This window comes from Xiphophorus hellerii, chromosome 12 (assembly GCF_003331165.1).
Source record: "Xiphophorus hellerii strain 12219 chromosome 12, Xiphophorus_hellerii-4.1, whole genome shotgun sequence".
Taxonomy (NCBI): domain Eukaryota; kingdom Metazoa; phylum Chordata; class Actinopteri; order Cyprinodontiformes; family Poeciliidae; genus Xiphophorus; species Xiphophorus hellerii.
This window is the reverse complement of record NC_045683.1, coordinates 6,502,723-6,524,877: the sequence shown is the minus strand read 5'-3', so window position 1 is coordinate 6,524,877 and position 22,155 is coordinate 6,502,723. Positions and strand designations below refer to the sequence as shown.

Genomic DNA, 22,155 nt, shown 5'->3' with positions numbered 1-22,155 from the left:
ACTCGTCTTTTTGATGACAGTCTAATGTATTGAGATGCCACTCACAGCTGTGCTGTTGCCTTCGATGAGCCTCACTTGACTTTCATCTTTGTTCAATTGCCCAAAGACATTTTATTTTCTCTTAGATAAACCATCTAACACATCACTGTTATTCAGTGTGCTTGTCTACGTGTCTGGCCATTTGTCTTGACTGCTTTTTAATCCAATATAAGCAAAGAAAGGCTGTGAACCTTGGAGGCAGAGCACTCTGAAGCAGATCGAAAGCTTGCCAGATTATTCTGAACAGACTGAAAGCCAAACTCTGCTCTGTTAGAGACCTGGTAGATGCGCATTAAATGATCGTTTTGCAGACAGGGGCAGAAACTATTTCCAACAAAGACAGTACGGATTCAAAATTGCCATAATTTCCTATAGCAAATCAATGTTTCTCACAGCTCCAGTCCGTTTCTTTTGTGATGCTGAAGACTTTTCTGAAATATCTGCTCTGTCTGTATCTGCTGAACATCCACAATTTGAGAAACCATGATGTGAAATTTGGAATGCCTCCTACGGTGACATTTGGAGCAGGAAGATGAAGGTCTAGTGGGAGGTGTGGGCAACACACAGATAAACTCATGCCCACATGATGCCCTCAGTTATTTCTACTTTCTCTCTCCAAGGTGAACCTCTCCACAGCCCTAGTGCACCAACTACCGTCATTCACAGAAAGCGTGAAGGGCTTCTGGTTAAGCACTTTAACCAGCTGAATCCATACAAACATGTAAATCCAATGATGCACCAAATCCCTGATGCAAAACTGAGAGTGAGGGTGAACTGGTTCACATGGGAGTGAAACTGCTCAGTAAAATAATAAATACCTAACTAAATGTAAAAAGGCAGTATTTAATAATCGCATAAACTGCACCACAATATATGATACCATATACATATATATCTTGATGACTTTACCCTCATTTCCTCAATCGAAAGCTTTAAATAAGGAGTTCAAAAAGCCAGAAAAAAAAAAACCTTTGGGTCTCACTAAACAAGGTATAGTGTATTATTTTTGGCTAAATAGTGCCCCCTAATGAGGAAATGTCTCCTTGCACTATTAAGAGGTCAAAACAATTAAAACTTTACGTTTTCAGCTCTTTAATGTTCATTTAAAGTATGTGATAAAAACATAATTCAACCAAGAAAAATGTTTCCAAGAAGAGTTGTTTGTACAGTGGAATAGTAACACTTAAGGCACAACTTCATTGTGGAAATGATCCACAATGAGAACTACTTACATCCTCAATTCCTCCAAAGTCTGATCCCTCTTGAAATCTGTTTTCCACACTTTACAATCTATGCTACAAAGAGATGTCTATTTACATCATAAACTACATGAAAGTTACATCCTGAACACTCCAAAGTGGGTCTTCTTTATTGGTGCATTTAGCGCTGCGCTGAGGCTCAGTCCCAGAACCAGACGAGTGTCTGCAGGGTCAATGATCCCATCATCCCACAATCTGTAAAAAATAAAGAATCTTACATTGTTGGCCATTTCTCATATGCAGAGGGGTTACTGATTTTCTAATTCAGTCAAACTCATTACCATTTTAATTCCTCGAAATAATTTCCTCAAAAATTGAGTGGTCCCCCCACCTATTACTTTTGATCAAAATCACTAGTTTTAAAGATAGTTGCCCTAAGCAATTATAGTTATTCATAGCCAAAACTTGGATCTTACAGAACAACAAAGTCCAGGCTTTCCCTCAGGCTGAGCCAATACCAACCAATCAGTCTAAACCAAATGTTCTTAATCCTATTGATCTCAACATAGTGCTTACTGCAAACTGATTTATGTGTTGTTGGTTTTTTTTACTGGGGCTTTGTTAGCATCAGACAGCCTCAGATTGAAACAAAGGGCGTAAAATACAAGGCTTGTTCACCTTCATTAAAAAAACATTCAAAGAACAGACATGTTCAAAAGTTATATTAAATCTGCCCATTTCATAACATATGTATTGATTCAAATAACAAAAACTTCTTTTGATAAGCTCCAGTCTCACATGCACACTGATCAATACCCACAGGACTAAATAAAAAGTAATTGGAAAAAAAGCAACAGGAGCCTTAATGGAAATAAAACAAATCCTTGCGTCACTTCTCATGTATTAACAGACTGTCTTGCTTGGGTCCAGGATAAAACAGAATTCCAAGTACTGAAAACATTTAAAAATAAATAAATAAATAAAAGCAAGGCAGTTCTGTCGAATATCATCATAGCTTCAACAACACCTGTCTCGCCAACATTATATGAATGCTTCAATTTCCAAACGAAAAGAAATAAATGGAGACATAGTGGAGTACATGGTTCTTTTTCAGTACATTCCTGCCTTATAAATGTGATGTGCCCTGACCAAATCTCACCTGGCACTGGAGTAATATGGACTGCCTTCCTCTTCAAACCGACGGACAATTGGTTCCTTCATGGCAGCCTCTTGTTCAGCTGTGAACTGTGAATAAATTGTGAGAACAGAACAGGGCAATGAAGGCCCCGGCTGGAGGCATTTTAAAGGTTGGTCTGAATTATTGAAGGTGAAGATGAAATGTAAAGCTGAAAGCACACAGCCTTTCATTTGTCATGAACGATGGTCTTGTCTGCTTGGAAATACTGAGCCAATTCTTCTAGAGAAAAAAAAATAAAATAATGAAAAACACTGAGTATACGCAACAGCTTCCCACTGCTTTTAGTTTAGCTTCAAGGATGAGAGGGGCAAGCTGTGGATCTGACAAACTTTCTAGCAAAACATTCAACTAGACTTAAAGCTAAACTTTGTAAAACATAAAAAAAAATCTTCCACATATTTGGTGTTTTGCTGCACCATCACCTTATAAATTCGCAGTAGGGCTGTTGTAAACGGGGAAACAATACGGGATATTTATTGCACCTTCGTTCGTCACCCTCACTGGTAGATGAGTCAGGAATTCATCTACCAGTCATGTACCGCCACAATTATTTCTGCCACCTGTTTGTTGAGACCGGGATGATATGAAATTTATTGTGCGGTTGGTCCGTAAAGTTGCACTTTCACTGTAACCATCAACTTCTCAGCCGCCCGCCGTGTTCAGTCTAACTGCTTGCCTGTATTAATACTCCCGCAGCGCTCTTCCCACCATTTGCTTTGAACCAGCAACTCCCGGAGGAGAAAGGCTGCCGTACTCCTGGCATCGCGCCAGTCATTTTAAGGATGCTTACTGGTCTCCCAAAAACGATGAAAACCCGAACTTGAACCCCCACGGGTTGAACTTGAAAACTGTACGTTATGCCGCTAACACTTAACATTCGTCAACAACTCAGAGGCGGAAGTCAGAACTACGCGTAACGCAAATAATGTCCCGGTCAGAACACGGCGCGCTAAATAATAAAACATAAATTTCCTCGAGGAATTTTAATAATCGAGGTACTCGAATCATTCGAGTAATCGTTTCAGCCCTAATTCCCAGTCTTCAGCAATTTGAGATTTCCATCAAAGGTGAATTTCATAACCTTGAATATGTGCTGATAATTATGAATTAACACCATTAAACAATAAAAGAAATTGACATTGACACCATTTAATTTGACACTAATTAATAACTACGGGAAGAAATGTGTTTTATAAAAACTCTAAAAATATCTAGAACACTTTTCAGGCTGTTATTCAGATGGCAGTGAAACATTTGGACTTATAGTAGAGTGCTTTGCAACATTATTCAGAGTCCTTGAGTTTTATCACGGGGATTTTGAGTGATATATATATACACTGCTCAAAAAAATAAAGGGAACACTTAAACAACACAATATAACTCCAAGTAAATCAAACTTCTGTGAAATCAAACTGTCCACTTAGGAAGCAACACTGATTGACAATCAATTTCACCTGCTGTTGTGCAAATGGAATAGACAACAGGTGGAAATTATTGGCAATTAGCAAGACACACTCAATAAGGAGTGGTTCTGCAGTTGGGACCACAGACCACTTCTCAGTACCTATGCTGTCTGGCTGATGTTTTGGTCAGTTTTGAATGTTGGTGGTGCTTTCACACTCGTGGTAGCATGAGACGGACTCCACAACCCACACAAGTGGCTCAGGTAGTGCAGCTCATCCAGGATGGCACATCAATGCGAGCTGTGGCAAGAAGGTTTGCTGTGTCTGTCAGCGTAGTGTCCAGAGGCTGGAGGCGCTACCAGGAGACAGGCCAGTACACCAGGAGACGTGGAGGAGGCCGTAGGAGGGCAACAACCCAGCAGCAGGACCGCTACCTCCGCCTTTGTGCAAGAAGGAACAGGAGGAGCACTGCCAGAGCCCTGCAAAATGACCTCCAGCAGGCCACAAATGTGCATGTGTCTGCACAAACGGTTAGAAACCGACTCCATGAGGATGGTATGAGGGCCCGACGTCCACAGATGGGGGTTGTGCTCACAGCCCAACACCGTGTAGGACGCTTGGCATTTGCCAGAGAACACCAGGATTGGCAAATTCGCCACTGGCGCCTTGTGCTCTTCACAGATGAAAGCAGGTTCACACTGAGCACATGTGACAGACGTGACAGAGTCTGGAGACGCCGTGGAGAGCGGTCTGCTGCCTGCAACATCCTTCAGCATGACCGGTTTGGCAGTGGGTCAGTAATGGTGTGGGGTGGCATTTCTTTGGAGGGCCGCACAGCCCTCCATGTGCTCACCAGAGGTAGCCTGACTACCATTAGGTACCGAGATGAGATCCTCAGACCCCTTGTGAGACCATATGCTGGTGCGGTTGGCCCTGGGTTCCTCCTAATGCAGGACAATGCTAGACCTCATGTGGCTGGAGTGTGTCAGCAGTTCCTGCAAGATGACGGCATTGAAGCTATGGACTGGCCAGCCCGTTCCCCAGACCTGAATCCGATTGAGCACATTTGGGACATCATGTCTCGCTCCATCCACCAACGTCACGTTGCACCACAGACTGTCCAGGAGTTGGCGGATGCTTTAGTCCAGGTCTGGGAGGAGATCCCTCAGGAGACCATCCGCCACCTCATCAGGAGCATGCCCAGGCGTTGTAGGGAGGTCATACAGGCACGTGGAGGCCACACACAATACTGAGCCTCATTTTGACTTGTTTTAAGGACATTACATTAAAGTTGGATCAGCGTGTAGTGTTATTTCACTTTAATTTTGTGTGTGGCTCCAAATCCAGGCCTCCATTGGTTAATAAATTTGATTTCCATTGATGATTTTTGTGTGATTTTGTTGTCAGCACATTCAACTTTGTACAGAACAAAGTATTCAATGAGAATATTTCTTTCATTCAGATCTAGGATGTGTTATTTGAGTGTTCCCTTTATTTTTTTGAGCAGTGTATATAAACACAGAGTACTGCACTGCTGCTAATTAGAAGGAAAATGATTCATGGTTTAACACTTTTAAAAAATTGCCCATGTATTTAGCACTTTCTATAGTGGCCCCTTCTTATTTGTGGTTAAGTAATCACATATGCACTGACGTTTCTGTGGAAAATCACTTGAAATTTTTGGCAGAAAATCCATTTATTCCAGAAAAAGGTTCAAGTATGGAGCTAGTAGTTTTGGATAGGGTTTTGTGATATAAAAGGGCCAACAATTTCAATCTGATTACATTTGTATAACATTAACTTTGTAATATCCTTTTAAAATAGTCTAATCTACATCATTTTGGTAAAGTTTAGCTGCAAATTTACACCATTTGTATTGAGAGGCACTAATAAAAACAACCATAAACCCTGTGGATGCCTGACAGATTTTAAAGAAATTATGCTCCATTGGGACAAATCTCTCTTGCTTTTTTATTAAATATCTGTGAATGTTACAGACATTCACTTACTTTAAAGACACTGCAAACACATAGAAATACCTTTTTTTTAATGCATTTATTTTTTGAAACATGACTGCAGATGTTTCTTCTCTTCTTTCTTATCGAAGTTTCTTGTAACGTGACAAAATGCAGATAACTTCAAAGTATATGAATACTTTAGTGAGTTTAGTCAGTTTCAACAAAACTTCTGACATGCATTTTTTCTTCACCCAGGTTCAACTAAGAGTCAGAGCTATAAAAGAACTTCACAAAATACACAACAGTTTAGTGTGCTATCTTTTTTTTCCATTCAGATGGCTTACACATCATTAAATTGCCAGTTTCCACCGCACAGCTGTGTCATTGTGAAGCAATTAATGCACTGTTAATGCACCTATAACAGCAAACCTGAGATAATTTAATTACAGCCACTTAATGTCTGCACTGTTCTGGATAAGGCATCACAGTTTCACTTAACGCTGATATAATTTTATTCTGCTGTGATTTACCGTCACTGGAAGAAATGTGCCTTTCATAATGTTTATTCTTTTGGCAGCAAATCAACCACAGGCAATTTATGGCTGCGTAGAGAAGGGCAGATTTATGACAAGGTTTTACCTCTTTTCCTTCACGCGTCCTCTGATCTTTAGTGATGGTGGCCAGGACTGTCGCCGCCTGCTCACCTCCCATTACAGAGATTCTTGAATTGGGCCACATGTAGAGGAATCGGGGGCTGTGAGGAAAAACAAACAATTATCAATTTAATTGGAGTCTTTTTAATAAAATAACACCCTGAGTCATCACCTAACAAAAATTGAAAATAGTTTATTTACAAATATGTGAAACATGTTAACACCTGATTAAAAGCACAAAAAAATAGGTTATCCTTAGTTACACTTTCTAATTGTTGTTGAATGGTGTATATAACTAGTTGCTAATCTGCAAGAACATGGTCTGTCCAGTTTTCCTGAATGAAACACATGAAAACAGACAGTGTTTGTGATTAGCACTGTGGCTAATGCTGCTAAATGTCACAACAAAAATGTAATTTGTGATGAAAACAAAACTTAACTTCATCCATAATAGTTACATAGCAATTACTTTGATAAAAAAATTATACTTCATTCCATACACAGACCCCCAAAAGAAAGAAATTGTTTGTAGTATCTTGATGACTTTACTAGAACATCTCAATGCCTTCCTAAATTATTTTTGCTGCATTAAACAACAAACATCATTAAACTAAATATTGGCTTAGAGAGCATAAACAAATGGTGCTTATATAACTCCATTTAAAGGAGAATCAAAAGACCTCATTGAGATTAAAAGTAGAAAATGTTCATATGTTTTGGACATATACTAAATCTAGATGGAGTTCTTATTGCATGAAATACAAGTTTAACAAACAGCTGATATTTTAAATGTTTTGTCTTAATTAAAACATTGCATTAAGTGTATTTTCTGGATTTTAGATTAAAATAGTATTTAATTCCCAAGAAGTTGTTTTTGTAATTCCTAAAAAAAAGAACTGGTGTTGTGAATTCAGCATCCCAAATCCAACATTATGTTGCAGTAAAAATGTATAAAAATGTCATAACAATTTCAGATTCAAAGAAAATGTCTTTAAGGATATGTTAGGCTGACCGGTTTTAGTCTGTTCTGTCATTCAGAAGCTGGAAACAGCTGCTGGCTGCCACAGTAATTACAGCTAGAGTGGTTGCTCCCTTGTTAAATTTTTTACGTTGCTACTGTGAGGCATTAGACGAGTGTTTTACAGTGCCACTACATTTTCAAAACCAAAAATCTTGAGTTCTAGAGTTGTGTCGGAGTTAATTTCCATGAAAACAGACTGCTGTGAGGAGGCACCAACCCATGCTGCACTGAGCTGCCTCTAGTCGGTGTGAAGTACCAAATGGGAAACACTGGCGGCTTAATGGAAACATATTTTCTGAGCTGATAAGGTGGAACAATGGTGCAAAGGAGTTTCTGAAAATAAGTATGTAACAACAAAAACAGCCTGTTTACTCAAATTTAGAGTATGTTGTTCTCATCCTACCAACTTGACATCAGAAATCAGCTGGTGTCAAATCAAATCCTCCTGCACTGACTTGCATTCATTAGTTAATTGAAATATCAACATATTGTACAATTACACTGAAATAACAACAGTCTTGGCAGTGGGCAATATTACTGAGTGAAGAGGAGTCATAATGAATTATTCTCAGCTTCAGTGATCTTTAGAAAGTGATAGCAGAGAAATGTAAGAAGGTACATCATGCTGAGACATGTCAGCAGTTCATTCATGCTGTTGTTTTGCCTTTGTAGTAAAATATTTGTAAAACCATGCTTAACACCAACTTCTCTCCACCAAGCCCAGGGTGATGTTGGTTTCTTTGTGGCTGTATTTTGTTAGCTGAAGATGCTTGGGCAGAGCAAAAAACTGGAAGTTCATCCATGAACATTTAGCAGTGTGAGACCTGTCAGATTTAGTTGGAAGAGTTGCTTCATGGTTCATTTTCTTTATGTGATGTTTGTGGTCCTCTTGGTAGCAAGGAACAAATTTCTTTAGTTTGTATACTTCATTTTAATAGATTTATAAAATTTGATTTGGTTTGATTTTGGTTTCTGATTCATAAAACTTTTTTTTTTAGATGACAATTTATTGCTTTCAAGATTTAGTTTTGATCTATTATTGAGTTTATTAAAAAATAAATTATTTTTGCATTACCTTTTTGTTTCTGGTCTTCATTAATCTTTGTATTGATTATATATATATATATATTTTAAATCTCAATCATCCAAGAATTGTACATGAAGGTCAACACTTCAAAAACAATGGATCTTTATGATACTAAAAATGTTACATAAAGTCCACTGTGTATGTAGAATGTCAATGATTGCTGATAAACTTATGATTTGTAGAAAAATCTACTTAGCAGATATGAAATTATATTACTATAATCTCCAGTTATCTTACTTTATTTCTTGATGGTTTTCTAAGATGAAATAATTAGCAGCTAGGTGCAACATTAACAAAAAAATTAATAAATAAAACCTGAAGGTCTTGTCAAATACAGAAAATAATAAAGCAAACCATAACTGTGGCGAAAACGTAGTTGACTGAAAATGTCTTTGGCCTTTAAGTGAAGAAGGTCTTTGTTCATAAGAAAGGAACATTTCCACTTATATGTAAATGAGGCATTGTGAATATGAAACTAGTACAAGAAAGGGAAAATTTTTTTAGGTTTTTTGCTACTGTATCAAATCACCCAACCCAACAGCAAGAGACTACTTTATACCTGTACGCTCTTCCACACATGCCGTAATTGCCTGCACCGTAGGAGCCTCCAATGATAACCGTTATCTTTGGCACCTTGGCACAGGCAACAGCAGTGACCATCTTAGCTCCATCTTTGGCAATACCTCCGGCTTCATACTCTCTTCCCACCATGAACCCTTAGGACAAAGATAAAAAAAAAAGAAAAATGGTTTGTCACTGCAAAACAGCACAATATTCCAAAAGAGGAGGAAAAATTTGCACCAACCTGTTATGTTTTGAAGGAAGATCAGAGGAATGTTTCTTTGGCAGCATAATTCGATGAAATGGGTTCCCTGAATGGAAATCAATTTTTTAGTTATTACTAACAGTAGAGCTGCCAAGAGGTAAAATCTCAGCAATGTATCTTCATTACATTAAGATAAAAGTCTTGGCATCTCAAGGGACAAATAAGTACATAGGTTTCAAATAAGATGCTGCTTCAAATATAACTGTACATCTCAAGCAATAAATAAAGTCCAAGGATGGATGGGTACACAAAAAAATTATTTTCAGGTATTATCTGAACAATAGCCCTTCTAAAACTGACCAGTCTGCATCACAACCCCCTTTACTAAGGTTTAAGATACATCTTTCTAGTCACAATTTCAGACATTTCCAGACTGAAAAGTCTGTTCTTTCCCCCTACTTATCATTTTTTTAACAATTATTACATATAGATGGACGTATAGATAATGAATGAAGGGATGGAGAGATGAATAAATAGGTGGATTAATTGAGGGATGGATAAACCAGACAGACAGATGGACACAAAGGCGGTGCATCTTGTCTTTACTTAGTAGTTTTCTTGAAATCATCCCTGAAAACTGAGCTACTAGGATCACTTTTAAGTTCATATTCTTCTATATTTGACATATAAATAGTTCAAACTGAAAAAAAGCTGCACTAGTAAGGAAGTATTTTGGTTGAGAATTTACTAGTATTTGGTCGGTTCAAATTAAGAATTAAAGGCTAATGCAAAACACAGAAGAACTAGAAGCTTCTTAAGAGCCAAACAAAATATAAGGCTGCGCTGTCATTATTTTAAACACTAATGCTTTATTTGGGGTAATGTTTTAAGAACTTATTTTTGTGAGGGAGATTTCTTTGCATTAAAAATTGCAAACAACTTGTAAAAAGGAATAAAAAGCAGACAATTAGAAGTAGTTATGTGGTAAGTCTTTGCCTAAGATCATCTTTCTATCGGCCTTACTTCTCTTTCTTTGCACAAATACCTGACAGACATGCTTTTCAATCACCCAACACCTTGTATAATTGAAGCCCAGGCCTGTTTAAAGCAATGACAGTGTGTCTCATAAATGAATCTTGAAAACCAGGTGATGTATTGATTTTTGTTGAATATGCTCTCCAAGCATGCCTTCTCCACACGAACCACTGTCGGCCCTTTTTTGACAGTAATTACTCCGATGAGACAGCCTGTCTCGAGGAGACCCGACAGAAAGAAATAGAATCAAGAAAATCTCTTTTTTCCCCAAGTTAAGCCTGTAATCTAATTTAAAACCTGTTTGAAAAAAAACACATTGGAGTATTATAACAGATTTGACTCATCTTTTTTTAATCCTGCCGTGAAGTTCAGCTCTGCTCAAAGCAAATTGGCTTGCAAGTTAACTGAATCATACAAAATGACAATTATGATTGTCCTGTGGTTTCAAACTCTAATGCTATTATAATAGCCTTTTTAGAGGACTTATTGGAAGACAAGTGGAATTTAAAAGGTTACTTTATGAGAGAAACTCTGCAGCTCGACTGTGAAGGGTCAATGCAAAGCACTTATGAATGCCAAAGCTTCTGCAATACAAGCGAAACATACAAGCATTCTTTGTGAGAAGCGAATCTCTGAGGTCAGCCTGAACCACTTCAGGATTGTGCTTTAAGACCTTGACATTTTCAGGGTGCATAAATGTTATATTGCTCTTTCTTCAAGGTGACACTCATATTATTTTTTAGTTCCAAAGGACAAGTACCTTTTTTGCAGACTCTGAAAACAGGACTCCATTGTTGCCAATAATTCCAACAGGGTATCCAAAGATTCTTGAGAAGCCTACAAAAGGCACAAATTAGATATTGAAAGGTGAGGCTGACAGCAAAACAAAGAAAAAAAAATTTGTACTGTAGAAATTGAAAACAATACCAGCCTGTATACCTGTAACAAGTGTGTCTCCATAAAATGCCTTGAACTCATCAAATTTACTGCCATCCACAATTCTGGCAATAACCTGCAAACGAATGAATGTGTCAGCTCATAGAGGTGTGTAACAAAATGTCAGAAAACAAGGCCCTGGGGCAGAAAACCGAGCTGCATTGGGCAATAATGTCACAAATTTTATGTAACCTGCTTTATTAAAGTGATTTGGCTGCATGCTGTGTTGGGCTGCCTGTTCCTGATAAAAAACAAGAGCCCTGTAAATAAAAAGGAGCAGCTGGTTGTTCCCGATATCTAAACAGACCGCCAATGCTGCTCTACACCACAGACGCTGTGGCATTGCTTGAGTTAACAATAATTTCTGCTCCTGCGTCTACATCAAGTATCAGAGCCTCAGGAGAAGCCAGAGAAGGAAAACAGCGTGACTGATACCAAGCAGCCATAATCAACTGAAAACCTGCACATGACATCTCAACACTGTTCACTCTGAGCCTTCATAAAGCCATGTCTTTGTGGCTTTATGAAGCTTAGGTTTAGTGCTGAAATGAGAAATCAGATTAATCATAATGAATCAATTTTTGAAATAATACAGTAATCAAATAATTAACTGCAGAATACAGACTAGTAATTAAGCCAAAACTGTACAAAAATTTATGCATTTTGCAGTTAAGATAAAAAGAAAATCTTCTTTGTCTATAAATATGTTCTACCCAGAACTCCTCAAGTGAAAGAAATAGTTTCACTTGGTTCAAGTTCTGTAAAAGAAAAAAACAAAAAAAGAAAAACAAAACCTTAAAATGTATTTCCAACATTGTATAAAAAGGCTTAAGTGGTAAACAAAAAATCTACAGAATGTGCCATGTTGTTTTCATCATATTAATTGTCAGAATAAAGAATAGAATAATTGATTTCTAAAATAATTGTTAAGTGCAGCAATATTTAAGTTTAAATACATACTAGTGTGTGGTGGTTATAATTTATTGTATTTCTTCCCTTTAATTAAATTGAAATCTATTCAGACTCAAGTAATATCTAATTAGCATTCGGAGAGGAGCTCTGGAATGATTTTTACTTCATTATGTATTCCCATGTAAGAACTCAAAAACAAAGAATACCTATCTCACAGTCAAACACATGAAAGATAAATCATCACATCAAAGATCATCTTTTCTGGAGTGCAGTCATTAAGCTCACCCCCCTTGATCAGGTTTGACAAGTAGCCGGGCAATTACCTCTCTGACATCAAAGTTGCGTTTCAAGTTATCTCCAACTATCCCATAAAGCTCATCTGAGGGATAAAGGGGGGGTTCGGTGGGTTCTACAGTAACCTGAAAAAACAAAGTAGACACAGATGTAATAGGCAGTTCAGGCACAATTAGGTGACCATAATTAGCTATTAAGACTAATCATTGGATTGACCTCAATGTTCTTCCTGTAGTTGAGACTTCGGACCGTCTTCCGAGCTAAATGGAGTGCGTGGTTGTCATCTAAAGCGTAGTGGTCTGTCACGCCTGATTTTCTATGAAATTGGAAACAAATCAATCACAATGGAGCTATTATAGAATATAAATCAGTGGTTAAGAAATGATCATGAAGATGAGAGAAGGTGAAATATATCGCCGTCGATGCAATCCCATTTGTTTTTGCCATCAAATAATTTCAATCAGGGAACAGAACACTAACACTAAGCTGAAATTAGAAATTGCATCTCTGGAATATGTGCAGTGGCTAAAACAATGTTAACTAATGTAACTGTAAATGCTGCATTCATACTTGCAGTGCAGATCAGCACCACCAAGATCTTCTGCAGATACTTCTTCCCCAGTGGCAGCTTTCACCTATAAAAGAAGGAAGTATTCAGAAAATTAAACAATCACAGAAATGCATTCCAACCTTCTATGCAGCCAATAGAAGGATTGCTAATTTTATAAATTAGCAATTTATAAAATTGCCAATTTCATAAATTAGCAATTTATAAAATGCTAATTTTATAAATTAAGAGATTTTAAGTTATCAAAAACACTTTGGATCGTCTTTTAGAGTTTTTCTGAATAATTTGCACAGATGCTAGTTATCCTCTCTCCCATCACCATTTGATACTTTTTCAGTATTTTGGGACAGGATCTTTTATCCATCTTGTCCATTTAAGTAAAATTACTTACAGTAATTGTACATAATCTACAAATAGTCTCAAAGAAAACATGGTTATGCAACTCTAATGTATAATATCCATTCACAAGAGGTTGCTCAGAGTTATTTTGGATAATAATCTGTCACATCTTATAATATTCAACTGAATCAAATGCAGATCAGAATAACAATTAATGGAAATTAATGGTTTAATATAAAAAGCATTCAACAAATAATATTCGATTAAATCTAACTTTTAGGACTCTCATGGTTATCTCATTACAAAGACAATACTTCACTCCCCAGGAAACCAGACTTACAGGTACAAAGTGAATAAGCCAGTAGGACATTGTGGTATAAAGGTTTGAACTACCCCAGAGCGCATTAGCAGCATTTATTTGGTCCATTCAATCTTCTAACTCAAAAAGCAAACAGTACCAAGGTCATGCTTGCAGAGGCATGCCCAACAGATGCAGAATATATGGGCAACTTGCACAACACTGCATTCATTATGACTCTTATAACACAGCAGGTGTTAAAGTTACTGAGAGAAATGAAAAACAATTTCCTCACAGCGTGCTTCAGGTCTTAACAGATGAAGTATCATTTTCCATAACTGCAAAACAACACCGCACTATCAGACTGGAAAATATTCGGGATGCTTTAAGGGCACAGGCACAGATAGGAAAGGACATTTTCTTAAAGGTTTCACTTAAAAGTTTTTGATAAACTTAGATGAATGTAGTAGAACACAGGTGTCAAACTCCAGTTCTCAAGGGCTGATGTCCTGCAGTTTTTAGATACACCACAAGTACAAAACACTGGAATGAAATGGCTTAATTACTTCCTCCTTGTGTAGATAAGTTCTCCAGAGCCTTGCTAATGACCTAATTATTCAATTCAGTTGTGGTGCAGGGGAGGCGCATCTAAAAGTTGCAGGACACCGGCCCTTGAGAACTGGAGTTTGCCACCCCTGTAGTAGAGTGCATCTTTACACTGTTCTATCAACTCCAACATACCCTCTAATTCTCTACATTCTGGAAAAAAGAAATGTGTTCCCAACCTTCTCTATCTCCTATAATTTTTGCTTTATAAGTCAGTTCAGCAACTCTCCAATGACGATGCCTCTTATGTACCTATGGTATTCATTTATAACAGAATTTTTTGGTTGCTGGACATTTCTCTCCTTCACCATTGCCTGCCTTTGCAATGTTGCTTATTTCATATCAGTCTGCTAAAATGGGACATTTTGTACGGAACATGCATCAATTTGTACCGGTGAGTCCAGAGCAGCAATGACACTGGATCTCTTGGAAGCAATAATTTAAAGGATATTTCATTTCAAATGTCATGCAGTCACACTCTGTATATTAATAATACATTTGATCCAATTGAATAGACTAACTGCAGTTAATAGGACCACCTAATGTATATTTCTGGTGCCTGAGATGCTAAAGCCCAAGAAATGTGGTGAAGTAAAATGTAAAAAAAAAAGGTAAGAAATGTGGGTGGTGATAAAAAATATCATCTTCAGCATCACAATTATATATTTTACTCCATCATTATCTGTTTATTGGTACAAAAAAAGAATGCAGGGATAAATTAGAAATCCATAGGAATGAGATGCTGATACAAATTCACCCAGAAATGATCTTATACACTATGTTTGGTTTTATAACAACAGTTTCCTTTTTTCACATAGGGTCTTAGGTTACCTAAGATTATTTTTGATTATTGATCATTTTTGCTCATATCCAACCCAAATCTGACTTCTTCATGGTTGTCTGTACAGCCCAAATACAATCTTTTCACCTCCAAAAAAAAAAAAACTGATTTGTATCACTTCCATGTAAGGTACATGCAAAAAATATCTGATTTAAGCAAAACATCAGAATTGAGCATAACAAGCTGCTTTTAGGAGATGGTAAATATTTCACATTAACTGCATGTATCAAGCAACTCATATCAGTGAGAATGGTGTAATCTATAAATTTGTTATTATGGGAATCTTATTCTAAATACATGCAATACATTTCACTAAAAATGGCCAACCAGCATGGCTATGGCGAAGGTTTTTGCTGCACAAATCTTTTTTTCTAGTAAATTAAACTGGTGCGCACACTCTCGCTAGTTCCAGTTTTGTGAATGCAAAAGCTGCTCAATCATTCTGTCCAGCTGGTGTGGGAATTACAAAATCAAATGTAATGCAATGAGAGGATGCAACAATTCACATAGTTCATCTCATGTTTGCAAAACGGAAAGGAAATGAAAAATTTTCCAACCAGAGGAGGTCCTCCGAGAAAAATTGTTCCTTGCTTTCGCACAATGATGCTCTCGTCTGCCATTGCTGGAACATATGCTCCGCCAGCCGTGCACGAGCCCATCACAACAGCAATCTAGAAAGAAATAGGAAGTTAAATCTTCACCGAAGCATTTCTAATACAGAAACATCCCTTCCAGCTTGTTTGAAGTACAATAATAAAAAAAAACCCTGAAAAATTGTCGACTCATTATTTTGATACTCTGCATCGATGGCATCATTTCTCTCTATGAAAGTGTCACTTAGTAGTGCTCTATTAAAATGTGATACATCACAAAAATAATTCACAACACATTGCTTTGGTTTTAAACTCTAAAACCAAAATAATGTCTTCCAAAAAAGTTCTGATTTCACAGCTTTGACTCAACTTTTTTGGGGATGCAACATCAAACTTTTAGTCTTCCAAAGTTTAACGACAAATGCGCATAATTTTTCACACACTTTTTAACTTTCAGCAGGCAAAAAATATAAAAAAAGAAAAAAAAGCTGATAATGTGTAACTGTGATTAATCTTTTTTTTCTCCACATTTTTCTCCTTTGAAAATATTTATAAGAAGCCAGTAAAGAAAGCAAAATCATTGCCTTACTATGCAAATCGAAAAAAAGACTTTATAAAAAAACGTTCCTAAGAGCATGAAAAAAATCTTGTGAGAACATATTTTAAACTTACATGACAGAAAAAGAGTCTTGAAAATATTATTAGGGGATGAAAAACAAAACTCCCAGAATGAAAAGTGAAATCTGAAATGGTTGTAGACACTGTTGACGAGTGACCATTCAGAACGGTGACTCAAACATTCAATGGTTCTCTTTAATGGATTCGGTGAAAAGAGCTGAATTCAATAACATGTCTCCTATTGCTGAGCTTAGTGCTGCTGTTTTGGGAAAAAAATGCTGCCTTGTTTGTTCCTCTGTTATTACATATATGTTTCATCCATCCATCCATCCATCCATCCATTTTCTTCCGCTTATCCAGGGTCAGGTCGCGGGGGTAGCAACTTAAGAAGGGAGGCCCAGACTTCACTCTCCCCAGCCAGTTGTTAAAGCTCCTCCGGGGGAACCCCGAGGCGTTCCCAGACCAGCCGGGAGACATAGTCCCTCCAGCGTGTCCTGGGTCACAGATGGACACCCTTATGCCCGAACATGGTGTTCGTTATGGACAGTCCATGATGAGAACAGAAGTCCAACAACAGAACACCGCTCGAGTTCAGATCGGGGGGGCGTTCCTCCCAACCACGCCCTTCCAGATCTCACTGTCATTGCCCACGTGAGCGTTGAAGTCCCCCAGCAGAACAAGGGAGTCCCCAAGAGGGGCACTCTCCAGTACTCCCTCCAAGGACTCCAGGAAGGGTGGGTAATCTGAACTGCTGTTCGGCCCGTAAGCACAAACAACAGTCAGATTCCCTCCCCCCACCCGTAGGTGGAGGGAGGCTACCCTCTCGTTCACCGGGGTAAACCCCAACATACAGGCACCGAGATGGGGGGCAACAAGTATGCCCACTCCTGCCAGGCGCCTCTCACCATGGGCAACTCCAGAGTGGAAGTATGTCCAGCCCCTCTCAAGGAGACTGGTTCCAGAACCAGAGCCATGTGTCGAGGTGAGACCAACTATTTCTAGCCAGAACCTCTCAACCTCACACACTAGCTTCCCCACCAGAGAGGTGACATTCCACGTCCCAAGAGCCAGCTTCTGCAACCGAGGATCGGACCACCAGGGCCCCCTCCCTCGGCCACCACCCATCATACACTGCACCCGATCCCTTTGGCCCCTCCCACATGTGGTGAGCCCATTGGAAGAGGGACCCATGTCTCCTCTTCGGGCTGAGCCAGGCCGGCCTTGGGTAAAAGCCCGGCCACCAGGCGCTCGCCAACGTGCCCCACCGCCAGGCCTGGCTCCAGAGTGGGGCCCAGGTGACCCGCGTCTGGGTGAGGGAGCACTAAGTCTATTGTTATAACTCATCATAAGGGGTCTTCAGACATACATCCATATATGTTACTTCAAAATTGTATTGCAAGACAAATTATGTTTCCTTCAGAACAACAAAAAGAAAAGTCACAATTTATCCATCTGTGCTCTAGATGCAGATACATAGACTTGTAGCAGACTGTAAACTATCATAAATGGCAACATAATGAATAGGTTTCCAACAGGATATGCAAATAAGGTAAACAAAGAGAGAAGAGTGATTTCAACATTGTTAATTTTTAGCTTGTCAAATACAATATTTAAAGCCTCACCTGTGCAATTCCTTCTGAAGACATCCTGGCCTGGTTATAGAAAATGCGTCCAAAGTGATCGCGGTCTGGAAAGACATCGGCCTGTCTGGGAAGATTGGCTCCTCCAGAATCCACTGAGGGGGAATTCAAACAATAAATATCTGAATATTTAGATCATCTATCAAATTTTGGAAAAACAGCACAGGTATGTCCACCTCTTGTTAGTCACCACCACCAGCAGAATTATTTTCAGAGTACAATATACAATTCTTAACCAAATAGTGGAAAAAAAGTGTTTTTGACATTTTTGTATAAGAAATTTTTATTGTTTAATTGCTATGACCCAAATCAAGAAAACATACCCAAATAGATGCATGGTAAATGGTTCTGCTGAGCAATTTCTTGTGCACGAAGGTGTTTTTTCACAGTAATTGGGTAGTATGTTCCCCCTTTCACGGTGGCATCATTTGCAACAACAACACATTCCACCCTTGGAAAAAAACAAAGCTGGTTAAATTAATCATTTGGAAACTGCACAATGTCTTGGGGCTTTTCTTATTTCATTAAACAGTCAATAAAACTATTGTGTTAATTATTTTTATTAAGAAAAATATCTACGTAAATGCTTCAGCACTCACCCTGAAACCCGTCCTATCCCAGTAATCATCCCCCCGGCAGGAACATCCTCTTTTCCATACAACTCATGTCCTGCAAACTGGGAAAATTCCAAAAAAGGAGTCCTGCAAAAACAAGAAACAGAAGCTGAACACTGAACATAGCTGATTTTTAAGTGTAGATGAGAAAATGAAACCAACATAACAAAATGAAATGGTTAACTGTGTGCAAATCACGTGTGAGCCAACAATGTTAAATTTAACTAGTAGGCAGATGATAATACCCTGGATCCAGTAGTCTATCTATGCGCTCTCTTGGCAACAGCTTCCCTCGAGATGTGTGAAGATTTCTTGCTTTTTCTCCTCCACCTTTAGTAATAACAACATATCAGATTAATAAACACTTTGTAGGTTTTTGAAATTTCTTTCTATTGTAATATAAAAGTGAAACAAATTTTTACAAATTTTAAAAAGTCAATTAATGTTGCTATTTTTTTGTACCTAAGACAAAATTGAAGTTATTATTAAACTCAAAGTAGTTTTAGTAGAAAACTAAACACAGTTCTGCACAAGAGGTTTGGGATCAGATGAAAATGTTCTTGTTTCCTAGGAAACGTACATTAAATTAGTCTGAATAGAAGATATAGCAAGGGACCAGGTCAGGGAAAGATCAGTGTTAGTCAGTTTACAACATTTTAATGGAAATGATGAAGGTCATCTCCAATCCTTGATTTTATATGAATAAATGAATGTTTATTTCAAACAACAAAACAAATATAAAATTAATGAGATGCTCACAAAGTTTTCTTTTTTTCTTTCATTAAAAAGGAAATTTGCAAGTGATTCCAAACTTTTTTGCTCTGTACTTTGCAATACATTGTGTGAAACAAAAGTCATGCACAAACACAGGACATCCGAAGGCCTAATTTTCACCACAATGTGTGCTCTTCCTTGTACTCACCCAACTTGATTTTCTCTGTCCGGTTCCTCAGTTGATCTACCAAAACTTTCATTCGCTCATAATTTTCCTGTGAATGCAAGGCAAGGTAATCATATTTATATAGTATTTTCAGCCAAAGGAAACTCGAAGTGCTTATCCATAGCAGTTAAGAGCAACATACATCCAAACAGATTTAGGTTAGAAAGATTTGAACGTAAAAAAAACAACAAAAAAAACAAAGCAAGAATATAGTAGGCAACAACAAATCAGAAAATAAAAAGGATCTTAGCCTTGTTTTAAAAGAGTTCAGGGTGGGAGCATTCCTGTAGTGAACAGGAAGCTTATTTCAGATTTTTGGTGCACAAAACCGAAGGTAGCTTCAGCATGTTTTGTTCTCATTCTATGAATGGTTAATAGGTTTGATTCAGACGATCTTAAAGGTCTTAATGGTGTTAGAATTAAAGAAGATCAGAGATGTAGTCCGGGCTTTTACTTGTAAGTGTTTTGTAAACCCTCACTGAGATTTTAAACTTTTCTTTGAGTAGCAAGTAGCCAGTGCAAGAACCTCAGAGCCATGCTTTTGTAAGGACTCTTGCAGTGCCATTGTGAAGCCATAAGATGTCATGATTGAGAGGTTACTTACACACTTGGTTATTAAAGAAAATTTGCCCAGAAAGTGCAAAGCATCAAAGATATTTAACAACTAAGCATCCATATTTTTAAAAATAAAAATATTGAATAATGTTATTCCACAATATGAATTTGGAGTTGTTTTAAGCAGTATACACGTCTGTACTTTTTTCCTGAATAAAACTGAAATAGCAAGGACATAGTATTACCTTCAGTAAGTCCAGAACAGGCTGGACTGTTCTGGACTGTTCAAGCTACTGTAGTAGATTCAAGAATAAAATGAGAGATTACTTGTTATACTGATACATCTCGAGCAATACTTTAATAGGAAAAAAGTGTCTTTTAGTGACATCTAGTGTCAGTGTTGTACCTCTACAACAAGCTGAATGTCATATTATATGAACATAAAAGAAATACTGTCATTGCAAACTAAAGAATTAATACGTGTACACATTTAAACCTCAACAATGTCTACAGATGGATTCAGCAGATTCTTTTTAAATGATAAAACACATTTTGCTTAATTTTCATCGAAACATTACATATAAAGTAATGTATGTAATTCATGTAAATCCGAGTCGTTTTCAATTTGGGGAATTATTTTAGTAACAATGATGTTTTTAAACATAGCTTGTAGGGTTTCTGACATAAAACATTCCGTCTCTGCTACACATTATAAACCATATAAAATACAGTTTAGCTAGTTATGCATGTTAGCAAACACTATTGCTATCTGACCACGGTGTCCAGTCTGAGTTTCATCCTCACCTGGTTTTACTCAAACATAACGTTATTTCTCCAGTTAAGCTAACAGGCTTTAGCAACAGGCTAACCTACCTGATATTCAGAGGAATGTTTATCAGGTTGGGAGCCGAGCCGAGCGACTCTGTCAGCATAGTAAGTCCGTGTACAAGGCAGCGGTAATACTCTGCATCGAAGCAACAACGGCCTCACGGACTGTAAAAGCATTTTAAAAACTCACAAAGGGGCAAAATGTTAACTAAGCTGCTAGCTTGTTAGCTGTAATGGAGACAATCTTCTTCTGTGGTTGATGATGTAGCACGGAACGTTCTACGTCGCCACCTGCTGATAATAAAACACATTTATTCAAGTTTTTATTCTGTTAAAATAAATCAATTATTTTAACAGGTATGCTAGCTACTAAATCATGTTTAGTAGCTACCATACCAAATATTTCTGGTACGACTGAAAATTAAATATTTACTTATTTCCTCCCTAAAAGTGCACATGATACTAAAGGTTAAAGAATATCCAGTTTATAGAAACACTCATGTCATCTTGAATGAAAACGTCTAGAAATGAATATCAAAGAAGAATACTTTATAAAATGATGAGGGACACATTTAGATTCGTTGTAAAGAAAAAAAGAAATCTATTAAGGGATTCTTCCAGGCTACACCTTTTTATCTCTTCTTTGTCTCTTTGAGGAAACTTATGTAAATAACTACAATATCAGATTTATCTTTGGTATTAATGAAATATGGAACTGAAGACTTTATGGCTTAATTTATTGAACTGTTCACTGGAGAGGAATGTGGCTTGACGCTCTTGGACTGCTGTGGAGAATAATACTCAGAGAATAACAGATCAAGGATGCCACCATGTGGGATAAAAAATGTACTTCAACTGAGCTGATCTTAACTCTCCTTACATCTATTGTCTATACCAGTAGTCTGGTGTCAAGTATCCTCTAACTGTTATATGTGTCTCTGCTTTAACACACCTGAATCAAATAACAAAGCTAATATTAGCATAACTCTAGTTGCTAATTCAGTCATTTGATTCAGGTATGTTGGATCAAGAACACATCTAAAAACTACATTACACTGGACCTCAAGGCCTGGATCTGAGAACCCCTGGTCTATACCCACTAATCCTCAGAGTCACAGTGGTGCTTATGCCTGTCTTCAGAAGTCTTTTGGCAAAGAAGGCTGGATATATCTTGTACAGATCAGTAGTCCATTACAGAGCACAAAAAAAAACAA

The 22,155-nt window shown here is 37.7% G+C and overlaps 1 protein-coding gene across 1 annotated transcript; it reads right to left on the bottom strand.

Annotated features, from left to right (window-relative positions):
- Nucleotides 1-862: 862 nt before the first annotated feature.
- On the bottom strand, nucleotides 863-21,202 carry mccc2 (methylcrotonyl-CoA carboxylase subunit 2). Its single transcript, XM_032578359.1, has 17 exons — nucleotides 20,987-21,202; nucleotides 19,541-19,607; nucleotides 18,864-18,948; nucleotides 18,604-18,705; nucleotides 18,328-18,455; nucleotides 17,987-18,099; nucleotides 15,711-15,824; nucleotides 13,072-13,136; nucleotides 12,718-12,817; nucleotides 12,531-12,626; nucleotides 11,299-11,371; nucleotides 11,120-11,196; nucleotides 9,364-9,430; nucleotides 9,118-9,274; nucleotides 6,437-6,551; nucleotides 2,398-2,483; nucleotides 863-1,493 (listed from the first exon to the last, which is right to left on the bottom strand). Exons 1-17 carry the CDS (start codon nucleotides 21,116-21,118, stop codon nucleotides 1,376-1,378), a joined length of 1,695 nt encoding a protein of 564 aa, XP_032434250.1. The 5' UTR covers nucleotides 21,119-21,202; the 3' UTR covers nucleotides 863-1,375.
- Between the last annotated feature and the right edge of the window lie 953 nt (nucleotides 21,203-22,155).

Bases quoted from the DNA above. Each gene is read 5' to 3' on its own strand.
- mccc2 (XM_032578359.1), bottom strand. From the start codon at position 21,118: ATGCTTTTACAGTCCGTGAGGCCGTTGTTGCTTCGATGCAGAGTATTA. The intron at 18,100-18,327 runs GTATGTTTTCTT...ATTCCCCCTCAG, and splicing joins TTTACCATGCATCTATTTGG to TGGATTCTGGAGGAGCCAAT. The intron at 6,552-9,117 runs GTATAAAGTAGT...TTTTCCTCACAG, and splicing joins ATGTGTGGAAGAGCGTACAG to CCCCCGATTCCTCTACATGT.